The 19636-nt window shown below is 29.2% G+C and overlaps 1 protein-coding gene across 3 annotated transcripts in view; it reads left to right on the top strand.

Annotated features, from left to right (window-relative positions):
• Positions 1 to 19636, top strand: part of LOC130451585 (filamin-A) — a 125724-nt gene that overhangs the window by 36038 nt on the left and 70050 nt on the right. For all 3 annotated transcript variants that reach the window (XM_056790690.1, XM_056790694.1, XM_056790691.1), the window contains 2 exons: positions 17048 to 17192; positions 19038 to 19167. In XM_056790690.1, the coding sequence (XP_056646668.1) occupies positions 17048 to 17192; positions 19038 to 19167 (275 nt within the window). The remainder of the gene's footprint in view (positions 1 to 17047; positions 17193 to 19037; positions 19168 to 19636) is intronic.

Raw genomic sequence — 19636 nt, 5'->3', positions numbered from 1 at the left:
TATTCCCAGTTAATCTAGTAATATCCGTTTGAGAGAAGTTTCTGGAACTACTTACTATCGGTGCCTCTTATTAGTTTAAACAAAATACTAACATCCTTGATTTATCGATTCTGATATTTATATAAATTGTTAAATGTCAATAATCATAAACGCATATTTCTTTAAGTACTTTAAACTTCTTTGCCTTAGTCATTCTGATTTCTGAACGAAGTGTAGTTTTATGGAATAATATACAGTCTGAGTAATAAATATATTTAAATTTTTTACGTCATCCTTATTTGTACCGTTTACTCAATTAATGTTATGATGCAGAGTAAGTAAGTGTAATTAAACGTTGCTAGACTTATTTATTTCATGATGATTCGACTAACGAAGGATTGGGGCCAACATCAGGGACGTTTTTGGCGGATTTTAATATTCTCAACAGTATATGGCTTAATCACCAGCAACAATCCAAGTGTGGTGTAATAAAGCTTCTTATTAACAAAAAGATGATGATTCATATAATATTCATTGAATTGAGTTGCCAAGAAAATTGAAATTATAAAATTTTTACAATAATTTGAAAATCGCAAGTCAATTTTTACATTTTCACAATTTTAATTTATTGAGATTTGGGAGTGAATGAATGATACATTTATCATTTATTTTTTTGGCTTAGCCTTTCTCCATTCACTTTTGGACTAATCCCCCCTAAAAAATTTCTATGTCTGCCTGCATTGAGCTTTCTGGTGAGAGGTGGTGATCGTATGAACTAGAAAATAGCATATGTGCATTTTCTAAATTCATCAACCATTCTAGAGTTTATTGATTGGTCATCTTCATTTCATTGTAGCTAGTTGCTCGAATATGTCATTTTGATATTATTCTCTTCATCATCATTTATGGGTTTTATAACTTGTCAGTAGTTTTCTTCTTGTCATCAGTGTAAAAGGGTTGACCTTGCTGACTTCAGATGTTTTTCTCACATTTTTAGAGAATTTGTTTATTTTGACTGATAATTTCAATTTCGAATTTTATAGTTCATCATAGCTTCACAATCTGCATCTGACCTGTTGGGTGGCTTCGTTGAAGCTATACTTTAATATATACTCACTCGTCAGAGAAAACATACAAAAATGAATACATAAGTTAAAAGAAACATATGAAAATGAGGTATGAACAAACAACAATAATATATTACATTAAACCGAACTGCTAATTGTAGTGAGTAGTCAAATGTTTTAGCGAAGTTACAGAAGCGGCAAAATATTTGTTGTTTGAGGAAAATTTATTAAGATCTGACAAAATTGCATTATCTGAACGGGAACTCAATTGATTAGTTGAATGAGCGTTAAATACCTGCAGCAAATATACGAAACGGGTCTTAATTATTGAATGGTTTTGGATGACAACAATACAACAATTGAATTATAGTAAATTTTTCCTGCAGAAGTTTTAAAGTTAGTTCGTTCAGGCATCCGAGAAAAATGTAGAATGCGGGATATCCAAATTATACTTATTCTTCTAGTTTTCGCAGTGTTTCTCGTGAAATTGTTGGCAATAAAAGTAATCTAAGCAAATCGTCAGAAGCAAAGTGTACATGGATCTGCTCAAGTTGTGTGCACCATATCTATGATTCTCATTAGAATTAATTCAATGTAGTATTCCTTGAAATTGGTGACGAGTTAGAAAGATATTTTTGGTTATTGTCAGAACAGAATTTTTACAAAACTTACACTTGAATTCTGAGATGATAAAAATAAATTATGGCAGCAACTCTGTCAAGACGAGGCCGTTTCTCCTGCATACAAATAGGTTTTTGTATTTATTATTTTTATCAATCTTTCGACCCCATTTTCATTTTTGCCATGTCAAAAACCTGTAGTTTTTTCGGGATCTTATTTTTCACGAATATTATTGATGATGGGGAGGCGCCTATTCAACACAGTTTCGATATCCATGTGTAGATTTCAAAAAATATAGTTTAAATAGATGCCCTTTAAAGAATAAAGAAAATTTAAGATGCTCATAATTGGATTATAATGTTTAAGTGTATAACTTTAATGTTATAAAGGATTCTTTTAGATATCTGTTTTATTTGTATTACTAATTGTACATTTAATACATTGATATTTTTATTTGTCGAATGTCTATAAATAGCAATGAGTAGGTTAACCTTCTCCATCTCTCTGATTAACTTATTTAAATCTGAATTCGAATATATTTGATTTCTATACTACTTCTACCGAAAAATGATAAATAATTTTTATTTGATACAAAAAATCATGACATTTCGAATTTCCACAAAAACATTTTCCTGTAAAAAAGGGGTTCATTATATACCGCTGCGATGAAAGTGTTCTGTTCTGGCCATATAGAATTCAAAAATATGCAGTCACGAAATACTTACAAGGGCTGCCTGAAAAGTTTCCGGCTACAACCGCGAGCTCTTATCAATATAAGTTGGGAAATATATAAGTTAAGAGATATTTTTGGTAGTTGAAGTTAAACGTGACCGATCCAATATAATTGAGGGCGGGACGAGAAAAACTGCGGCAAACACTGACATTATCGAGAAAGTTCACCATATGGTACTGGACGACAGTTGGATTAAGGTTGGAAATATAGAACAGGCTATCGACATATCAAAAAAACGCATTTGTCATGTACTGATTGAAGAATTATACATGCATAAAATATCTGTGCGTTGGGTGTAGAAAACCGGTCAAGACATTTGATTGCAAAGGGCGAACCTGCCTCAACAACACAAAGACGGTTTTATCGACCAGAAAAATAATGGCTACAGTTTTTTGAGATAACCATAGGGTTGTGTAAATCCATAGTCTTTGAAAAGGTAAAACAATAGCAGGGAAGTATAACGCATCATTGCTTGATAGGATAAAAGAAAAAATTGCAACAAAGAAACATGTTTTGCATTTAATTGGTTGACCACCTACCAGTTCTAGCCACCATCACTTTTCTTGTTTCACTTGCAGTAGAGAGTTTCCTCAGACGAGACTATTTTGGAAAGAAGAATGAGTCTGAAAAGAAGAATATCATGTTCATTTTCAGACAACTCTCGTATTTATAGAGCGAACAGTTTGTAGGTTGGTAATCTCCCCTTTAGCGGGGAGATTAATACCTCCTAAAATCTCAAACAGAATTTGGGCGACATCTTATTTCAAATGGTATTCTACTACTTTTTTAAAAGTAGAGTCTTTCTTCTAAGCACCTTTTGAGAATTCCAGTAAAAACGCAATGACATTTTATTAACGTCAGTAAAATATAAAAACATTTTGGTACATTTAATTTTCAATATATTTTCCATTATTTTCTGTTTGATAAAGTCTGCTTGATAAGTACAGATAAATTTTGATCCAACCGGTGATGGATCAAAATTTGTGTGGCAAGAATAAAGACGCCGATCCTGAAAAACACAGACATTTTCAACAAAAATCAGACAAGTGTATCCACATATTTTGATTATTGATTTAAATAAAATTAACTTAAAACACTAAAACACTGGTTTAAACTTCCTCTCTAACAATTCGAGATGCTTCTTCCGACCAATTCGTCTGCAAGAACATCTATTCTTTAACAACTGTCTAACTGGGAGGAATAATGTGAATCTCCATTTTGGAAGTGAATAATATCTTGTAAAGTGATCTGTTATTTTATGGAGCTAATTTGAGTAGCGCTCAAATATAAATTTAGACAGAAGTATTCGTGTATTGTTTATCAATGTGAAATGTACACACTTGGGTTTTTTTTATTATGAATTATTATTGTTGATTATTTTGATAACCTCATAAATATATCAAATTGCTCATATCTTAGAATTATTGGAAAATATTAACAGTTATTTAGTATAAATACCCGTATTGAAATAATTCCATATATTTTTATTCCTTTCCATTTTATTTTCAACATGGAATCGTTTACCAGGTGTTTTTAACACATATTGTATCTATAAGTAATCTATTGGCAGGTTTTATCTTTATGTGCTGGATGGCTAACAAATGTGGAACATTCATCTTTTCAGAAATTCAGAACTTCCTAATGAACAGCATGTAATATATGAAATTTTTTTCTTTTACAAAAGTTAAACCATCTAACGTACCTTTATCAGGGCAGAGGAATACTTAGAATCTCTGCCCCAACTCCTTCAACTTCAAAATATTTCTAGTGAGATAGAAACTGTTTAACTAAAAAGAACGACAGGCAGGGATTACCATCAAATTGAAAACTACTAAGTCGGCGATCTTACCATAAGACGGAAAGTTTTAATGTTAATGCTAATTTCCGTTTTTATAGCAATACGTTGTATGAAAAATAGCAATAGGAAAGCTAGCTAACAGAAAGATTGTTTAGAGAAAATTGAAATTAATACATCTTTATTGCCAGAACATTAAAACAAATAATGAAGAGTAACGGAACTATTTTTAGAAAATGACCAAGAGGTGAGAGAAATAAAAATGGAAGAAATGCTCATGTAGCTATAAAAAGAACGAGAAATTAAGAATCAGGTGATAATTAAACCTACTTCCTTCAAAGCTTTGTGAAATTTGAACCTACAAATACATTTACTCCCAAGTAGGTATAATCCTTCCAAATAATCTTTCATGGATTTTTGAAACAGTATTTTTGTATTGCCTCTTTTGACACTTTTTTAGTGACTATTGTAAATTGAAATTTAGTCGCCCTAGAAACTTTATTAAATTTTCATTCAGGCCATTAACATCAACATAACATTATTTAGACACCCGTAAATTCCATAATAAAATGAACTTATAGCAGCAACTAGGTTAATGTCTGAAGTGAACATTTTATTTGCAAAATAGATGGTTTATTAAAAAAATTAAAAACCGAATCATTGAAGTATGTATAAAATTATCCGGGTGAAGTAAGTTCAAGTTCATGGTTAATCAAAATATCCCAATCAAACAAATGTCGCGGATACATGCACTGCTATAGAGAAATTCTTATAAAATTGCAAACAGTGCCGTGCTAGAGAACTTTACAGCGGCAACTTGTAAATCCCAAAGAGAATCAAATTCAATAATTTTCATGTTGTTTAAGTGGAAAATCCACATATCACTTCATTTCTCACTTGATGCAGTTGAAATGTATGTAGCATTTATTATTGTTATTAAATGTTCTTGATTTTAGGTCTCTTCTGTTTTAAAATTAGTTTTTTTTGATAAAGACTGAAGTAAGTAGAAACGTCCATTTTTTATCAATCAAAAATTATTAAAAAAAAAACGAATTTTAAAACTGAACAGACCTAAAATCAACAACATTTAGAAGCATTAATATTTCAAAAGGTATAAGAAATTAAAGAAATTGTACCATTTATTATATAGACTAGAAGAATCGATATATTTTTATCGGTTTCTTTATTCGTTTAATAAAAAATAAATTGCCTCTCGATACTACAGACCATTATCAACTAACTCTATAAGGTTTTTTTAGTAATGGCTGTCGGTGCGTATACGCCTCTGGTGACATCAAAGAAATATACCGCAGGTGTAAAGTATTACATCCTCGTTAATGCAGAGAGGCGATGAAGTAGAACCACACCAAGCCTCTCTCTCTCAGGCGCGCTTCCAGCACTATAAATTTTTTGTAACAACAAACTTAATAGTTAGTTATTTCATTTTATTAGAATTTTATGTCATTTTCAACAATGAACAATGATAAAATGGAAAAGTTGTTCATATAATGAAAAAAAGAATTATTGTGCCAAGTTATTCAACAGAAACTTTATGTATCCTATTAGCTCATGACATAGTGGATATATGACAGTTATGTCCTCTTTCGTATAGTATAAGGAACTCAAAATGATTATAATAATATTTACAACTTTTGAAGCCTTCCTATACATTTATTCAACTTTTTTTTTAAATAAACAAGAGTATCTTCTTAAGCATAATATAACACAAGGAGATTTATACCACTCACTCAAACTACCGGAGTAATGGAAATAACTACGAAATGTGAAATTACTCGTCGAAAACGTGGTCATGGCAATCTAAGAAGAAACTTCTAAGTAGAAAAAGAGTTCGAGTCTACTGTAAGCATCAAAAGGTGAAGGATGTATTTCAAACGTTAACAAAACTCTTACTTTCAGATATAAAAATGTTATGTGAAATAATAAATTGAAAAGAATACTCATTTCCTACTGTTTAACCCCAATTAAAAGTTTGGTTGACCATCGAAATTTCTATCGGCTGGTTGACAGTTAACGTTGGAATGGAACGACAAAATTCTACTCTTTTTAGATCTTTGTACTGTTCACAGCAGTCCAGCTTTATTGCGAAACTTAGCTTCTTTCCGCCGAATATCACTCCCTAACTGTTGGAGCCAGGCATCATCTATAATTTTACACATTCTACCAGCCAATCAATGGTACTGACTATTTTCTGATTGATAAATCGTACCACTAATGGTTCTCAATTGTTTAAAATCCGGCTTTATAAAAGAAGATCCAGGAGAAGCACCACTTTTGTTGAACCCTGTCCCTAAATTGAGTATGAATATTACCATAATGTTGAGCATGAATATTTTTAAACTTTACATTTGCCATTTTTTTTGTAAAATCATAGACCAACAAACTAATTATTTTAAAAAGTTCTTCTGGTTTTATTTTGGAATCAAACTTTCCAAGAAAAAATCTTTAAATATACAATATAAATTAGAACCTATTGAGGTACCGCTGTGATGGACCGTTTAATATTGCGAGAAACTGGTAAGCAATTTGAAAAAAATGTGAAAAGTACAACTGTTGTCTACAGAGAAGTGAGGAAATTATGCAGTCGTCCGATACGGTCAACAGTAATGAATATTTTAAACACACTCTATTACTAACAAGCGGTAGAAGATTTTTATTATCTTAATATCTCTGTTGAATACAATTAGATGTATTTTATAGAATTTTTTCATTGGATTCGTACGGATTCGTACATATATATTTTAGTAGTCGATTTTTCACTTTTTGTTGTCCAAGAATGTCAATATCAATTTAAACTTAACGTTTAATTTTAGAACAAAAAAATAATTTTACTTTTATATCTTATAAAAAAATAATGAAACTAATTTGTTCGGCTTTGCCTCGTGTCAGTATATCTTTTTTTTATTGAAAAGTACTCAGTTTCTACTGAACACTTTTAGCTACTACCTCTACACCATCACTCAAATACAATGGGCTTTACACAAGTTAGATTTTTTCGATTTGCAAATTTACCAATTACCAATTTAACAAGCACCGCAATTTAAAATCCCACAATTGGCGCAACGAAAAGTGGGATGCAGCAGCATTATACAGACGAACTTTGTGCTAAGATTTTGTTGTTCGAAATTGTTACACCAAAACTAAGTTATCAAAATAATTTTGAGAAAGTAGATTGCGAAAATTGCGAATAAGCCATTTTAAAGGTGAGCAAGCGTGAGAAGCTTTGGCATTTTTGAATGCCTATAATAGACTTAGGGCAAGCACGTCAATCACAAGACAAAATTACAGTCCAGAGAATGGGGTACACAAGTTCCTTCTAAAAAACAAATAAATGTGTGGCGTATGTCCTTGCGTCAGAATTCTATAGGGAACGAATTTTCAAGTCTGTTCACCGCTATGAAAAGTGTCTGAATTTGTTTGGTGATTATATAGAAAGGTAGAATTTTACTTATCTTTGAGTTGTAGATGATACATTTTTTTTTGGACTTCATTTCTCTTTAATTCCAAAATGTAGCTAATATTCGTAGCATTTGTAAATTGAAAGAGCAAATTATTTTAACAGGATAAATATTTGTACTACATTTTTAACTAAAAACTGAAGAGAACCTAACTAAAAACCACGGCATTTTCGTAATTTGGCTTTTTCTACTTCCTGTTTTTAGTGCATTCACAATATCAGGGAATATTTCTCTAATAAATAATTACTATACATACAATTAAAGCGAATGACATTGTATGCAAACAAGAAAGTTTAATATAAATACTTTCTGACATATTTTGGAAACTTTTTTATTAATTTAGAATACTTGTTTGAATAAATTTCAGGGTTATATGAAAGTGGCATGGTAGAGCATTAAACTTAAACCTTCACGTTATTACCGGTGAAAAAAATCAAATAAAAACCATGGCTATTGATAGGGATGAAGTATAGGTATACGGGGATTGATCGATTAGTAGGGAAATAGGAATTTTAATGGTTAACTTCAAGACCAATATAAAATAATAGGAAATTACTGCGGTTCTCACACACACTTTTTAAAAGTTCGTAACCTTATTTATTGTAGAGTGTGCAACAATGTAGTTTATAATGTCCTCACTAAAGGTGAATTTTCGTAGGAGTGTTTTTTGAACTATGATCTGGAATAACAAAACTCCTATCAGTATGTCCTATATGTATATATATTGTTATGGTATGATAATGTGTAATGTTTATTTTTATAAAAATTTTTTTTTTAAAATAAAATCAGATTTTAATTTAGGCGCCATTAATAATTATTTGAATTTCTTTATTTTATTATGTTATTATTATTTTTTTTTTATTCTCAGGGTATTATATTGTGAGGTCAAATTAAAAAATTTTATTGCGATAAATTGTTATGGTTATAAGGTCAGATGATAATAGTCTTAAGACCGGGTCTGTTTTTTATAATGAATAAAATATTCAAAATATACAATTTCTTAACTAGCTATTACAATTATTTTATTTTACAAACATTCATTCATACTCGTAATTACACTCATAAAACTAAATTATATGGAAATGTGAACTCAAATATTATATACTAAAAGAAATACTTAAACTTAATAGAACAGTACCTTAAGTGTTTATTATGTTGTATTTTTTTTTAATTGGAAATTGTTACGGCCTTGCAGAATAAACGGATACTTCGCTGTAGTTCCACTCCTGTTCTTTTCCTTTTCACAACTTCTTTATCTTGGAAATTGTCCCTTTGTGAGTATTCTCACTTATTTCCCTTTATTTAATTGTTTTCACTAATTTCTTATTACTACACTTATACAATTATTAATTATCAATCCTTTGAATATTTTGTGCCTTTTTTATCAAGATTTTAATTTTTTAAATTTCAATTAAAAATATTTTACTCTTTACTACTTCTACTACTTTACTACTTCTTTTCTTGCCAAAAAAAAATTTTCTTTTCTCCCGTTGTTGATTCTCTTCTTCATTCCTTTTTTTTATTCATTTTTTTTTAACCAATGATATCAATTTTAAAAGTTAGTTACTAAATTGTCATTTCTAAATTTTTAAATTATTGTGACTTTATTCAAATAATATTATTCTATAATTTCTTTGTTGTATTTATTTCATTCCTATGTTATTAATTTTATCATTGAAGTTGTCAAAATTTTTATATTTTATCATTTATAACCTTAAAATTTATGTTGGTATGTCACATAAATTTTTGAAGTTGGTGCTCTTGTTTTTATCTGTCAATTTATGGAATAAATTTTTTGATTATACAGGGTTTGTCAAAATTAAATAATTTTAGAATATAGTGTTGGCCAAAACTTAATATAAAGAATGTTATTTATTTTATTGTGATAAACTGCTCTAAATAACCGAATAACAGAACTGAACTTATTGCTTTATTTATATCTTATTATTATTTAATAATTTATTTTGGATATATTTATACCATAACAATATATATATATATATATATATATATATATATATATATATATATATATATATATAAATTTCTTTAATATAATATATTTTGATAAAGATTTAAAAAAAGACGAAACGTTAAAATTTATCTTTATTTCAAAAATTATCAAAGTAATTTTAAAACAGAAGAGACCTATAAAATGAAGAACATTTAGAAAATATATATATATAAGAATTGTAAATAAGTCTTTGCCAGCTATATTATTTCTAAATGGGGATGAGAATTGCTTCAAACATCATTCTATGACTCGTTAAAAATAGTTGAGTCTATAATAAATATGAATTAATTATATGAGGATTTCAAAAAGATAATAGTTTATGAATAGAGCTGGTCATAGGAGAAGGTCGTCAATAAATTTCTGAGCATATTATAAATAAATATAAATCATCACCAACATATAAAAATAATTATTCAGGGTGCGTTAATAGTAAGCTATCGGAATTATATAATATTAGTAATAGCAAACAATGACGCGATACAATAACTTCGTTCACTAAAAAATCAGGACACAAAAACGTAAAAACTATATTCAATAATTTTTTCCTTCTTATATACAGTAAAGAGAGAGAGAGAGAAACTCGTTGGTTTCTTTTTGACTGGTATAGGAACGTTTACATACAGGATTCGGTTAATTTCAGTTGATTTTCTCCTATTTCTAACAATGGAAAACTTTTCGACCATCTCATAAATATGGGGAAAGAAATTAATACTTTTTCTTATTCAAAGAGCATTTTACCTGGAACGAAAGCACACACTGAATAATTACAATAATCTCTAGACCAATTAAAAATTTCTTGTTCGAAGTACTTTAGTTTCAAGTTTTACAGTCTTGCGTAATATTAAAAATAGATCATGTTTAACATATAAATCACTTTTCTTCACATTTTTTTTTATCTAAGTTTATCTTCCTATTTACCAGAAAAGGTGAAATGCGTCTAACAAAATGGTGATTTATTTATAGTTCTGTTTAAATAAAATTATCAGATTTCATTTTATGTATATGACATCACCGTTAAAAATACTAGAAATGGCTGTAGAATAATGTTATGATGGTTTCAGTGACCACAATCCTTTGAACATTCTTATCATTAGGTATTATATTATCAGAACCGTATCCGCTCTTTCCACAAACAAATTTATTGTGGATAGTTGGCACAGATAAACTATTATTTTGTTTTTTAAAACTTATTAGTTTACCTAAACATCACTTTTCATGAAGCTCCGACTTTAAAAACCCAAAATAGTTTCTAATGTAAATTAATTATTTATATTCTTGAACAAAGAATAAATTATTGAAGAGGTTCTTTCATTTTGTTGCTGTTCTTAGTTTACAGTTAGGTTTTCTGATAGGCCAAATTGGCCTCACTTAAAAGCACTAAAGGGAGATGTCCTTTAAAGAGTATATCATGTACAATTTAACGTCACTAAGCAAACTGTGAGGGAGCATGGCGATGGCGATTTAAATGACTGTGTCCCGTTAGAGCATTTGTGACCAGGAAAATTTCGTGCATGTTAACACTGAACAGTTGATTGGTAAGGCTCATCTATGTGTGCCTTGGCTTGTCTCATTCCAGGCGTTTCCACAAAGTTTGTCTTGAGAACAGAGATATAATAACTACACTTTTAGGTAGACCAACAATGGATTCTAGGTCCATCGGTGGTTTCACTGAGTTTAGTCTAGCGAGTGAACCGCTTTATTATTGCCTGAGTGACCCGTCATCCAAACGAGCTGGACAGTGCAGCCATCAGTGACCAGTTCGTGGAAATCTTTTTGCACTACAGCTATTTCTTGTCTTTGGATTTGTTGGTTGTTATATGCTGGACTCTGATATAGGATCATTTCTCTAAAAAACGTTGATAGGATAGCTATAGAAGGGTTTTAGAACGTGTGTGATTATGTTATTGTAAGTATGTCGTTGGCTATTTGGCATTCGGCTAATGAACTGGACACAAATTACCAGTATCTTTCGCTCGGTAAATGAATTATGAAGTTTATTGCCTTACAAACGCACAAAACTGTGTATACATATTATATGTGGAGTAGAAATCATTGAATTCTTTGTCATAATATTTAGAATATTTTCTTTTATTCGCTTGAAACATATCTAATATTTCTTCAACAGTGTTTTAGTGCAAAAATAATTTAAATATAGTATATATATATATATATATATATATATATATATATATATACATATATATATATACTAAATAACATAATAACAAAATAATAATACATATGTAGTGCAAAAATAAGTTTCAGTCTACCTTTTTAAAGGAATATATTCGGAAAGGTTTCCGCGGTCAGCATTATGAATATAAGAAATTCTCGACGTTTCGGCTCCCACTTTGGAGTCATTATCAAGAGAAGGGTGGGGTTAGGGTGGTTATTCGTTCATTAGTAAGAAGTGATCCGATTCCGTGGTCTCAATCTGCCTACTCCACGCAACGAATCACCCCTTTTTTTGGTTGATTCCAAGGCTTCAATCTGCCTTCTCCTAGGAATTCCACCGAGAAAAAGTTTGCTGCCGGTCTTGATTTGTTAGTGTGTGTGTTAGAGTCAACAGTGTTCTTGATGGTAAGCATATTCTTTTTATTTTCTATTTCAATCATTTTATATTTTTGTTCCAGCTTTTCATTTCCTCAGTTGGGCGAAAACAGAACACAGTTATTTCACAACTCAACTTTATACTATTAATAGAATATAGGATAGATTGATCCGATAGTAAAATTTCATGCAGTATTTCTCATTTCCATGCGAGTTATTTAAACAATTGCTCATACTTATCTTGCTATAGTTGTTTTTGATAGACATAAAAAGTGCGTTTCAAATGTAATCGACTAATACCTAACTCAAATAGACCTATATATTAAATGGTTTAACTTCTGTGGTTCAATTGTATTTATTTCGTCGAGTAAAATCGCGACCTTCATCGGCATCCTGAATTGATAAGAATAACGAATTTTACATTATGTATTCTATTTGATGAAACAATGATATTATATTTCAAAACCGCTCCTTGTGGAGGAAGTAATACCTACTGATATAGATTTCCTTTTTTGATCAATTCATATTTATTCAGAAAATAAAGTCTATAAATTAATGTATATATATATATATATATATATATATATATATATATATAGATTTGTTATTCAACAATACAATAATATATTAGTTCTTTAATATATGATGAAAATTCTATTTTGATATCTCAAGGACAAATGAGAATGGAGAAAACTATCATTGTGGATAAAGCAAAAAAAATAAATCTTCAATCAAAAACAATATGTTTCAAACTAAAATTTACGCTTGAGGATGTTCCCAAGAAAATAATTTGAAATCTTCTAGAAAATTTTATTATACGTGTTTAAAAGTTTCCTTCAAATATAGGCATTTTCTTTGCGACACAATTTTTTGAAAAATTGAGTGTTAAAGCTTATATATTTACCACTCCCACATTTTGATCTAAATTAAAGCGATCTTTATCTTGAAGATTTTCAATATCAATAATTATATATCAATAAAAATTATTGTATGAGGTAATTATTAAATTATCAGAAAAGGTACTGGAAGGAGCGTCATATATGTGATGGCTGAACGACTATTGTAAAAGATAAAATTGTTCTTGATATAAATTTCAATTTTTTTAAATCAATGCTTGCTTGCTTGAAGACTTATTTCTAACATAATTTTAGTTTTGTGAAATTAAGTATTTGGAAATTAATTAATATTTGTAACAATCACTATCATTGAAAAACAAAAGTCTTGGCCCCCCTTGTTTATTTGTAATATGCTTATTTCAATTTCAATAACTTGTTTTTAAATTTGCTACATAAAGGACACTTTACAAAAAAAATTTCAATATTAAAATTATATTAGAAAGTCTTTTGTTAAGTAAGACTAAAGCTCTAAAATACAAATTGGAATCGAGAATTTTTATCTCTTACAAGAGTTATTTCATCTATTTGGAGACACATTGTATATTCTTTGAAAAATATAGTAATTAAATTTCATTTAAAATTTTAATTTTTAACATAAAATTTCATTTGTTTTTTTTTATTATAGTTATCGTTTTTTTATATTGAGACACGTTTCTAATAAGTTGGGCACGAATCTCTTTTGGGAATATCCTTGAGAAATGGAAGCATAGATGTGCACATAATATGATAAATATTCTTATTATAAGTTATATTCTATGACTGTTTATCCGTTGCATTTTATTTATTCAAGACAATCAAACTTTAACCACAATAAGTTATTTGGTAGCGTACTTTAGAATATGTACTACATATTCCTCCTTGGTCCAGACCTGCTACTATTGTTTCGAAGTAACACGTATTCGTAGACGGTTCACATTTTACATCAGATTTAATTCCAAATGGACCAGACATTTTGCAACTTCATGGGCAAAAGGTTTTCTACATTAATTGGTTTCAGTATAACAACTTTGTCGTCACAGGATGTAAACAACAATTACTAAATTAACAAAGCAGAATTTGTTGTAATACTTATAATTTAATTATACGATCAAATAATTTTCGCAGCTTTGTAATTTTTAATAGAAACTATTGAAACTACGTTGCTGATAGATTCCTTTCTGCTTAATTCTCCCCGTATAGTTCACAACCAGTTATTGAAGAAATTACAAAAGCGTCAAAGAAAAGGCGAATCATCCTTCATCATAACATTGCAAGCTTCAACTCTATTGAACAAATATTGAATTTTTAACCTACCAGAAGCTCGAATTGACGGATTATCCATCATGTAGTCCAGATTTAGTACCAATTAACTTTTTCATGTTCCAATACATCGAAAAAAAAATGGCGTGGTCAATGATTTTCACACAAAACAAGCATTTTTGCGTTCTAGACGTATAATTTTGAACTATTTTCTTTGAAGCAGCAAAAATACCTAATAAAATAAAATAGGTTGAAACCCATGGATAAGTGTATTCATTTAAATGGAGAATATTGTGAAGAAAAAAACTTATTATCATGGATATTTGTTTCATCATTGTTAGACCAGTTATTGGAAAAGTTCCTATTGTAATACAAAATTGATTCTAAAAATTTTACGTTTATTGGTTCGGTTATCCTGTCGGAATTCAAAGTCTATTCATATAACTTATTCTATCAGTATTATTTTCAAATTTCACTTTTGTTCTCCTTTTAGTGAATTAATTTATTGAATTTAGCTTTGTAAGTTAATATAATTTAATAATACCCCATAATCTTGTAATTTCACCGCCTGGAGACTTTCCCTCAGACTGGTATTAGGCGTCAGTTAAAGTATATACAACTGGTACTAAGATGCAGTGGAATAATTAATATTAAATTGCACGCCACCAGCTTATTACCGAAACAAAATTATAAAATCAAGAAAAATATGGAAAAGATAGAAACATTTTATAAAAAACTAACGTTTCTTATAATAATAAATTGTACACACTCTTCCAAATTTATATAAAAAAAATATTACAGATTTGAGTTAAGAGCTGTTCTTAACTGAGGTCTGGGATCTGGTAATGATAATCATATAGACTAGAAGTATTCCTGGTGATTGACTTTACCATGGTCTATCAGTGACCTATATTTTATGATCGTGGCCTAGAAGTGATTCTGATATTCATTGACCGTCGCTCAACATCTGCAGAGCTGCAGGAAAAATAAAATATGAAATACGGATATAGGGAACTAAGGGGAGAATGAGTACATCAAACTTATACTTCAATTCATCTTTCAGCTGCTTAAAGATTTATTCCCTTGGTGGTTCAAATAAAATAGTGAAATTGGTACCAGGATATTTTCAATTCATTATGACATATATAACTATTGACCAGTAATTTCCTTCCACTTTCTTTCTATTGATATTTAGTATTGTTATTATTTCGGGGCAATAGGGTACCGTTTAGATGAACATTTGATTATATACTGAAAGTTTTATTTTAGTTAACTGAAATGTTTTGGCTTTTAGATGCCAACTTTCCGGTTTGTTTCGACGGTGGTCTCTTAGGCCGCCGGTTCCGATTACGTAATACCAATTGGAATTTCAAGCCGGTCTTCAGTAAAAGTGATAAGTGGATAAATGTGAACAAAAGAACCTATAATTATCTCTCCAACAACAAAAATTCCGAGTTTGATAAAATGGTGTGTAGCAACGAGAAGTGTTTTTTTAATTTGTGTAGCAATGTCTTTTAAATCGGTTGCTACAAAATAATGGTGTTATAAATATTAATGAATAATAATAATAATTAATTCTTTGTTAATTTGTTCAAAGGCCCACGTCGTAACCAAATCACAATTTTTTTAATAATTGTTTCCATTCAAACAAATTCGCTTCTACGTATGGTTATTAACTGTTTAATAATAACCAACATGGGATTTATGTTCAGTGTATCAATGGTTGAAATGAAAGTAAATTAATATTTAGAGTTGTTCGTATTTTAGCGAAAATATTCTACAACCACTGATTTGAATTCCAGAAGATTATTTTGTTGCTGTTATTATTTGTTGAAAATTTGTTTTGGAATGTTGACAAGCGCTTTCGAAAAGTTCACCTTTATCACTAGGTGTATATTACATTTATGTATATGTATGTATTTCCTTTGATACAAATATGTGAAAAGATCCATATGAAATGCACTTATTTGTTTATTTTTGGCTTTTTGAAGATTAGGGTGAAGATATTTCAAGTAATTACTTATGAAATCAATTATAATTAGGCTACTGGCATTGAAAACGTTGGAAAACAAGATGGTTAATTTGAGGACATAGAAGATATATGAATGTTAGTATTATAGATGTTTACGAGTGGGAAAATTATATACTTTCGAGTAGAATACTTTCTGTACAATGTTCTGATAGATTGTTTGGCTGATGTGTAGAATGATGTGGAATGTCTTCGATTCATGCGTTTCTATAACATAAAGGTTTCAATCTATCATTGAATACTTCATAGTGAACTGATTTATTTTATTGGTATATAGTAGTACAGTATTCGTATCATTCATGTTCATCATATATTTGTGACTGATTGGTGTTACTCTAAGAAAATTATCAATACTAGTGTTAGAGGGGTGATTATTTATCCGACTTTTCTTCGAGGTTGATTGAACCTATTACTAAAAAATTGAATAACTAGCGATTAATATTAAAGACATTCTTAACTAGCTACAGAATAAAGCTAGAAAAGCTAGTATCGTGTTGGGAAGCACTAAATATATTAAGGAATAAATATTAATTAATCACGTTTTTACATAATAAAATGATAAAATAATATGATTAAAAAAATTTTTAATATATGATTATTTAGTTCTTTGTTGCAGTTTATATCATTAATATATTTTTTTGTTTCCAGATTCAAGCCATATAGTAGACTGTAAATTGAAACTAATATTAGGATTAATATGGACGCTAATTTTACATTATTCAATATCCTTGCCGATGTGGGAGGGAGAAGACGACTTACATACTGGTGGTGCGGAACCTACACCAAAACAAAGGTTGATAAACATTTTTAAACTTTTTCTCCTTTTATATTGATTTTTATACATTTTATTTACAAATACTAAAAGAAGAAGCTTCGTAGTGATTTTTTAAATTAATATTGAATACGAGATGTTATCAAAACTTATGGTGAATTATTTTATTAAAACAAAATAAAAAGAAAAAAAGTTAATCTTTTTAAATTACTATTCTTGGCTTATTATACCAACGTGGAGAACATGCTCTGCCACAAATGGTGTAAATAGGTTTTTCTTTTAGCACATTTTTTATTTCCGTCAAGAGCCAGTCAAATGGTTTTGAAAAAACTTGCGAATCAAAAGGAGATTGCGACATGTCGTTGGCATATTTATTAGCTCTCTTTCCTCATACATATATCTATCCGCAAACGTTCCAATATACTCTTCTGAATAACATTATCATCATTGACAGACATTTCGTAAGCTCTTTTGACAAGCTTGATAGAACAGCCGGAATGGGCTTAAACTTGTTATTGATTCTTTTAGCACATGAGAGTTTATGGAAATGCATTCATCATATTTCTTCATCATATTTTGTATAACTGATAGAAAAATAAAAAATATCTAATATCAAAATTAATACAAAAAATCGCTTTACAATTTCGTCAATATCTGAACAGTTAATCAATTTTCTCGAAGTGATCTGTACGAAATAGTGACGGAATTATAGTGCTGAGGACATAATACATTCGGTAACTTGTAATTTGAGAAAATTCAATAGCATGAGGGCATTTTTTTGCTTCACTTCATCCATCTGATTAGAGTATTTGATTGGAAACAACTTGATGGCTATCACATGTTCCTTCGTTTGAAGGCTGTAAAGGCTACAAGGACGACAATATTGAAGCGACTGAGTTGTAGTGATCGTCAAGACTAAAAATAAATAATTGGACGATATTACAAGTTCCTTAACATTATTGGATAAAATTGCTGAGAGATCCTGCTCTTTTTCTATTCAGAAACAGCACTTCGTTAGAAACATGCGTACTTCTTCATTGTTACGTTGTCAAGCAATCCCTTTACATCTTTACATCTACATTATATCACGACTTGGAAACAGTAAGATTAACTGACCCTTTTCTCTCGGTCTATTTCTAATCAATTGGAATTAAATTGATAAAAATTTTAAAAAAGTCTTTGCCAACTTTATTATGAGAGGTTTTATATTGGGAACGTGGCAAGGAAACACCAAAGTGGACTAACTCCAATATATTTTCCGAGCTTTCGAATACTTATGTATTAATCGTCTCGGAAATAATTAATTAAGATTGCTGTTGATTTTTGATATTTTTCAAGCTTGTGATACTCTAATACCAGCTATTTCTACTTATATTTTGTTTTACTTTTTGTTACCGATTTCGCATATATATATATATATATATATATATATATATATATATATATATATATATATATATATATATATATATATATATATATATATATATATATATATATATACTTCTGAATGTTCTTGATAGGGAGTTAAATAAAAATTATCAGGAGAGACCTAAAATTAAGAACATTTAGATGCATTCATATAGATTTAATGTATATATATATATATATATATATATATATATATATATATATATATATACATATATACATATACATATATATGTATATATATATATACATATATATACATATATATATATATATATATATATATATATATATATATATACATACTTCTAAATATTCTGGATTTTTGGTTTCTTCTGTTTTTTAGTTTTTATATATATGCGAAATCGGAACAAAAAGTAAAACAAAATATAAGTAGAAATAGCTGGTATTAAAGTGTTTAAAATACATTTTTAGGCTGATGAACTGGATTCAAACAAAACTTCCAGACCTTCCTATAAAAAATTTCACCACAGATTGGAATGATGGCAAAGCTGTAGGAGCCTTAGTTGATGCAGTAGCTCCTGGACTGTGTCCCGATTGGCCTGTAAGTAAAAAATAATTCATATCAATAAATCATTTTCAAACATAGAGCAGTGGTACTACCATTTTTTATGATACTTTCCAGAATATATCTCACATTATCACAATTGGCACTATCAATTACCTAACTGCAGATTGTTTTCTGTGATTATTTCCAAATATTTTATAATAATATTGATTAACGGTATTGATGAATGCTATGGTAGTAGATGCAAGAAAACTAAATTTATATTAGAATGTATATAGTCAAATACAATGGCGTTTTAGATCAAAATATTGCTCAATTATATTTTAATAGATATAGGATCATTTCTAACTCAGTTGATCACCCTTTTCAATCCTATAACAAGAGTAATTCAAAAATTATGATCATGCAACATATTTTTCTTGTGCCTTCTGTCGATTCAATTACCTCTAGTGATATATGCGCGAACATTAATTATAAGTTTATTTTTGACATTCACTGCATTTAC

The sequence above is a fragment of the Diorhabda sublineata genome, chromosome X (assembly GCF_026230105.1).
Source record: "Diorhabda sublineata isolate icDioSubl1.1 chromosome X, icDioSubl1.1, whole genome shotgun sequence".
In the NCBI taxonomy this organism is placed as follows: domain Eukaryota; kingdom Metazoa; phylum Arthropoda; class Insecta; order Coleoptera; family Chrysomelidae; genus Diorhabda; species Diorhabda sublineata.
The sequence above is the reverse complement of the archived record's forward strand: the minus strand, read 5'-3'. Positions and strand labels throughout refer to the sequence as shown.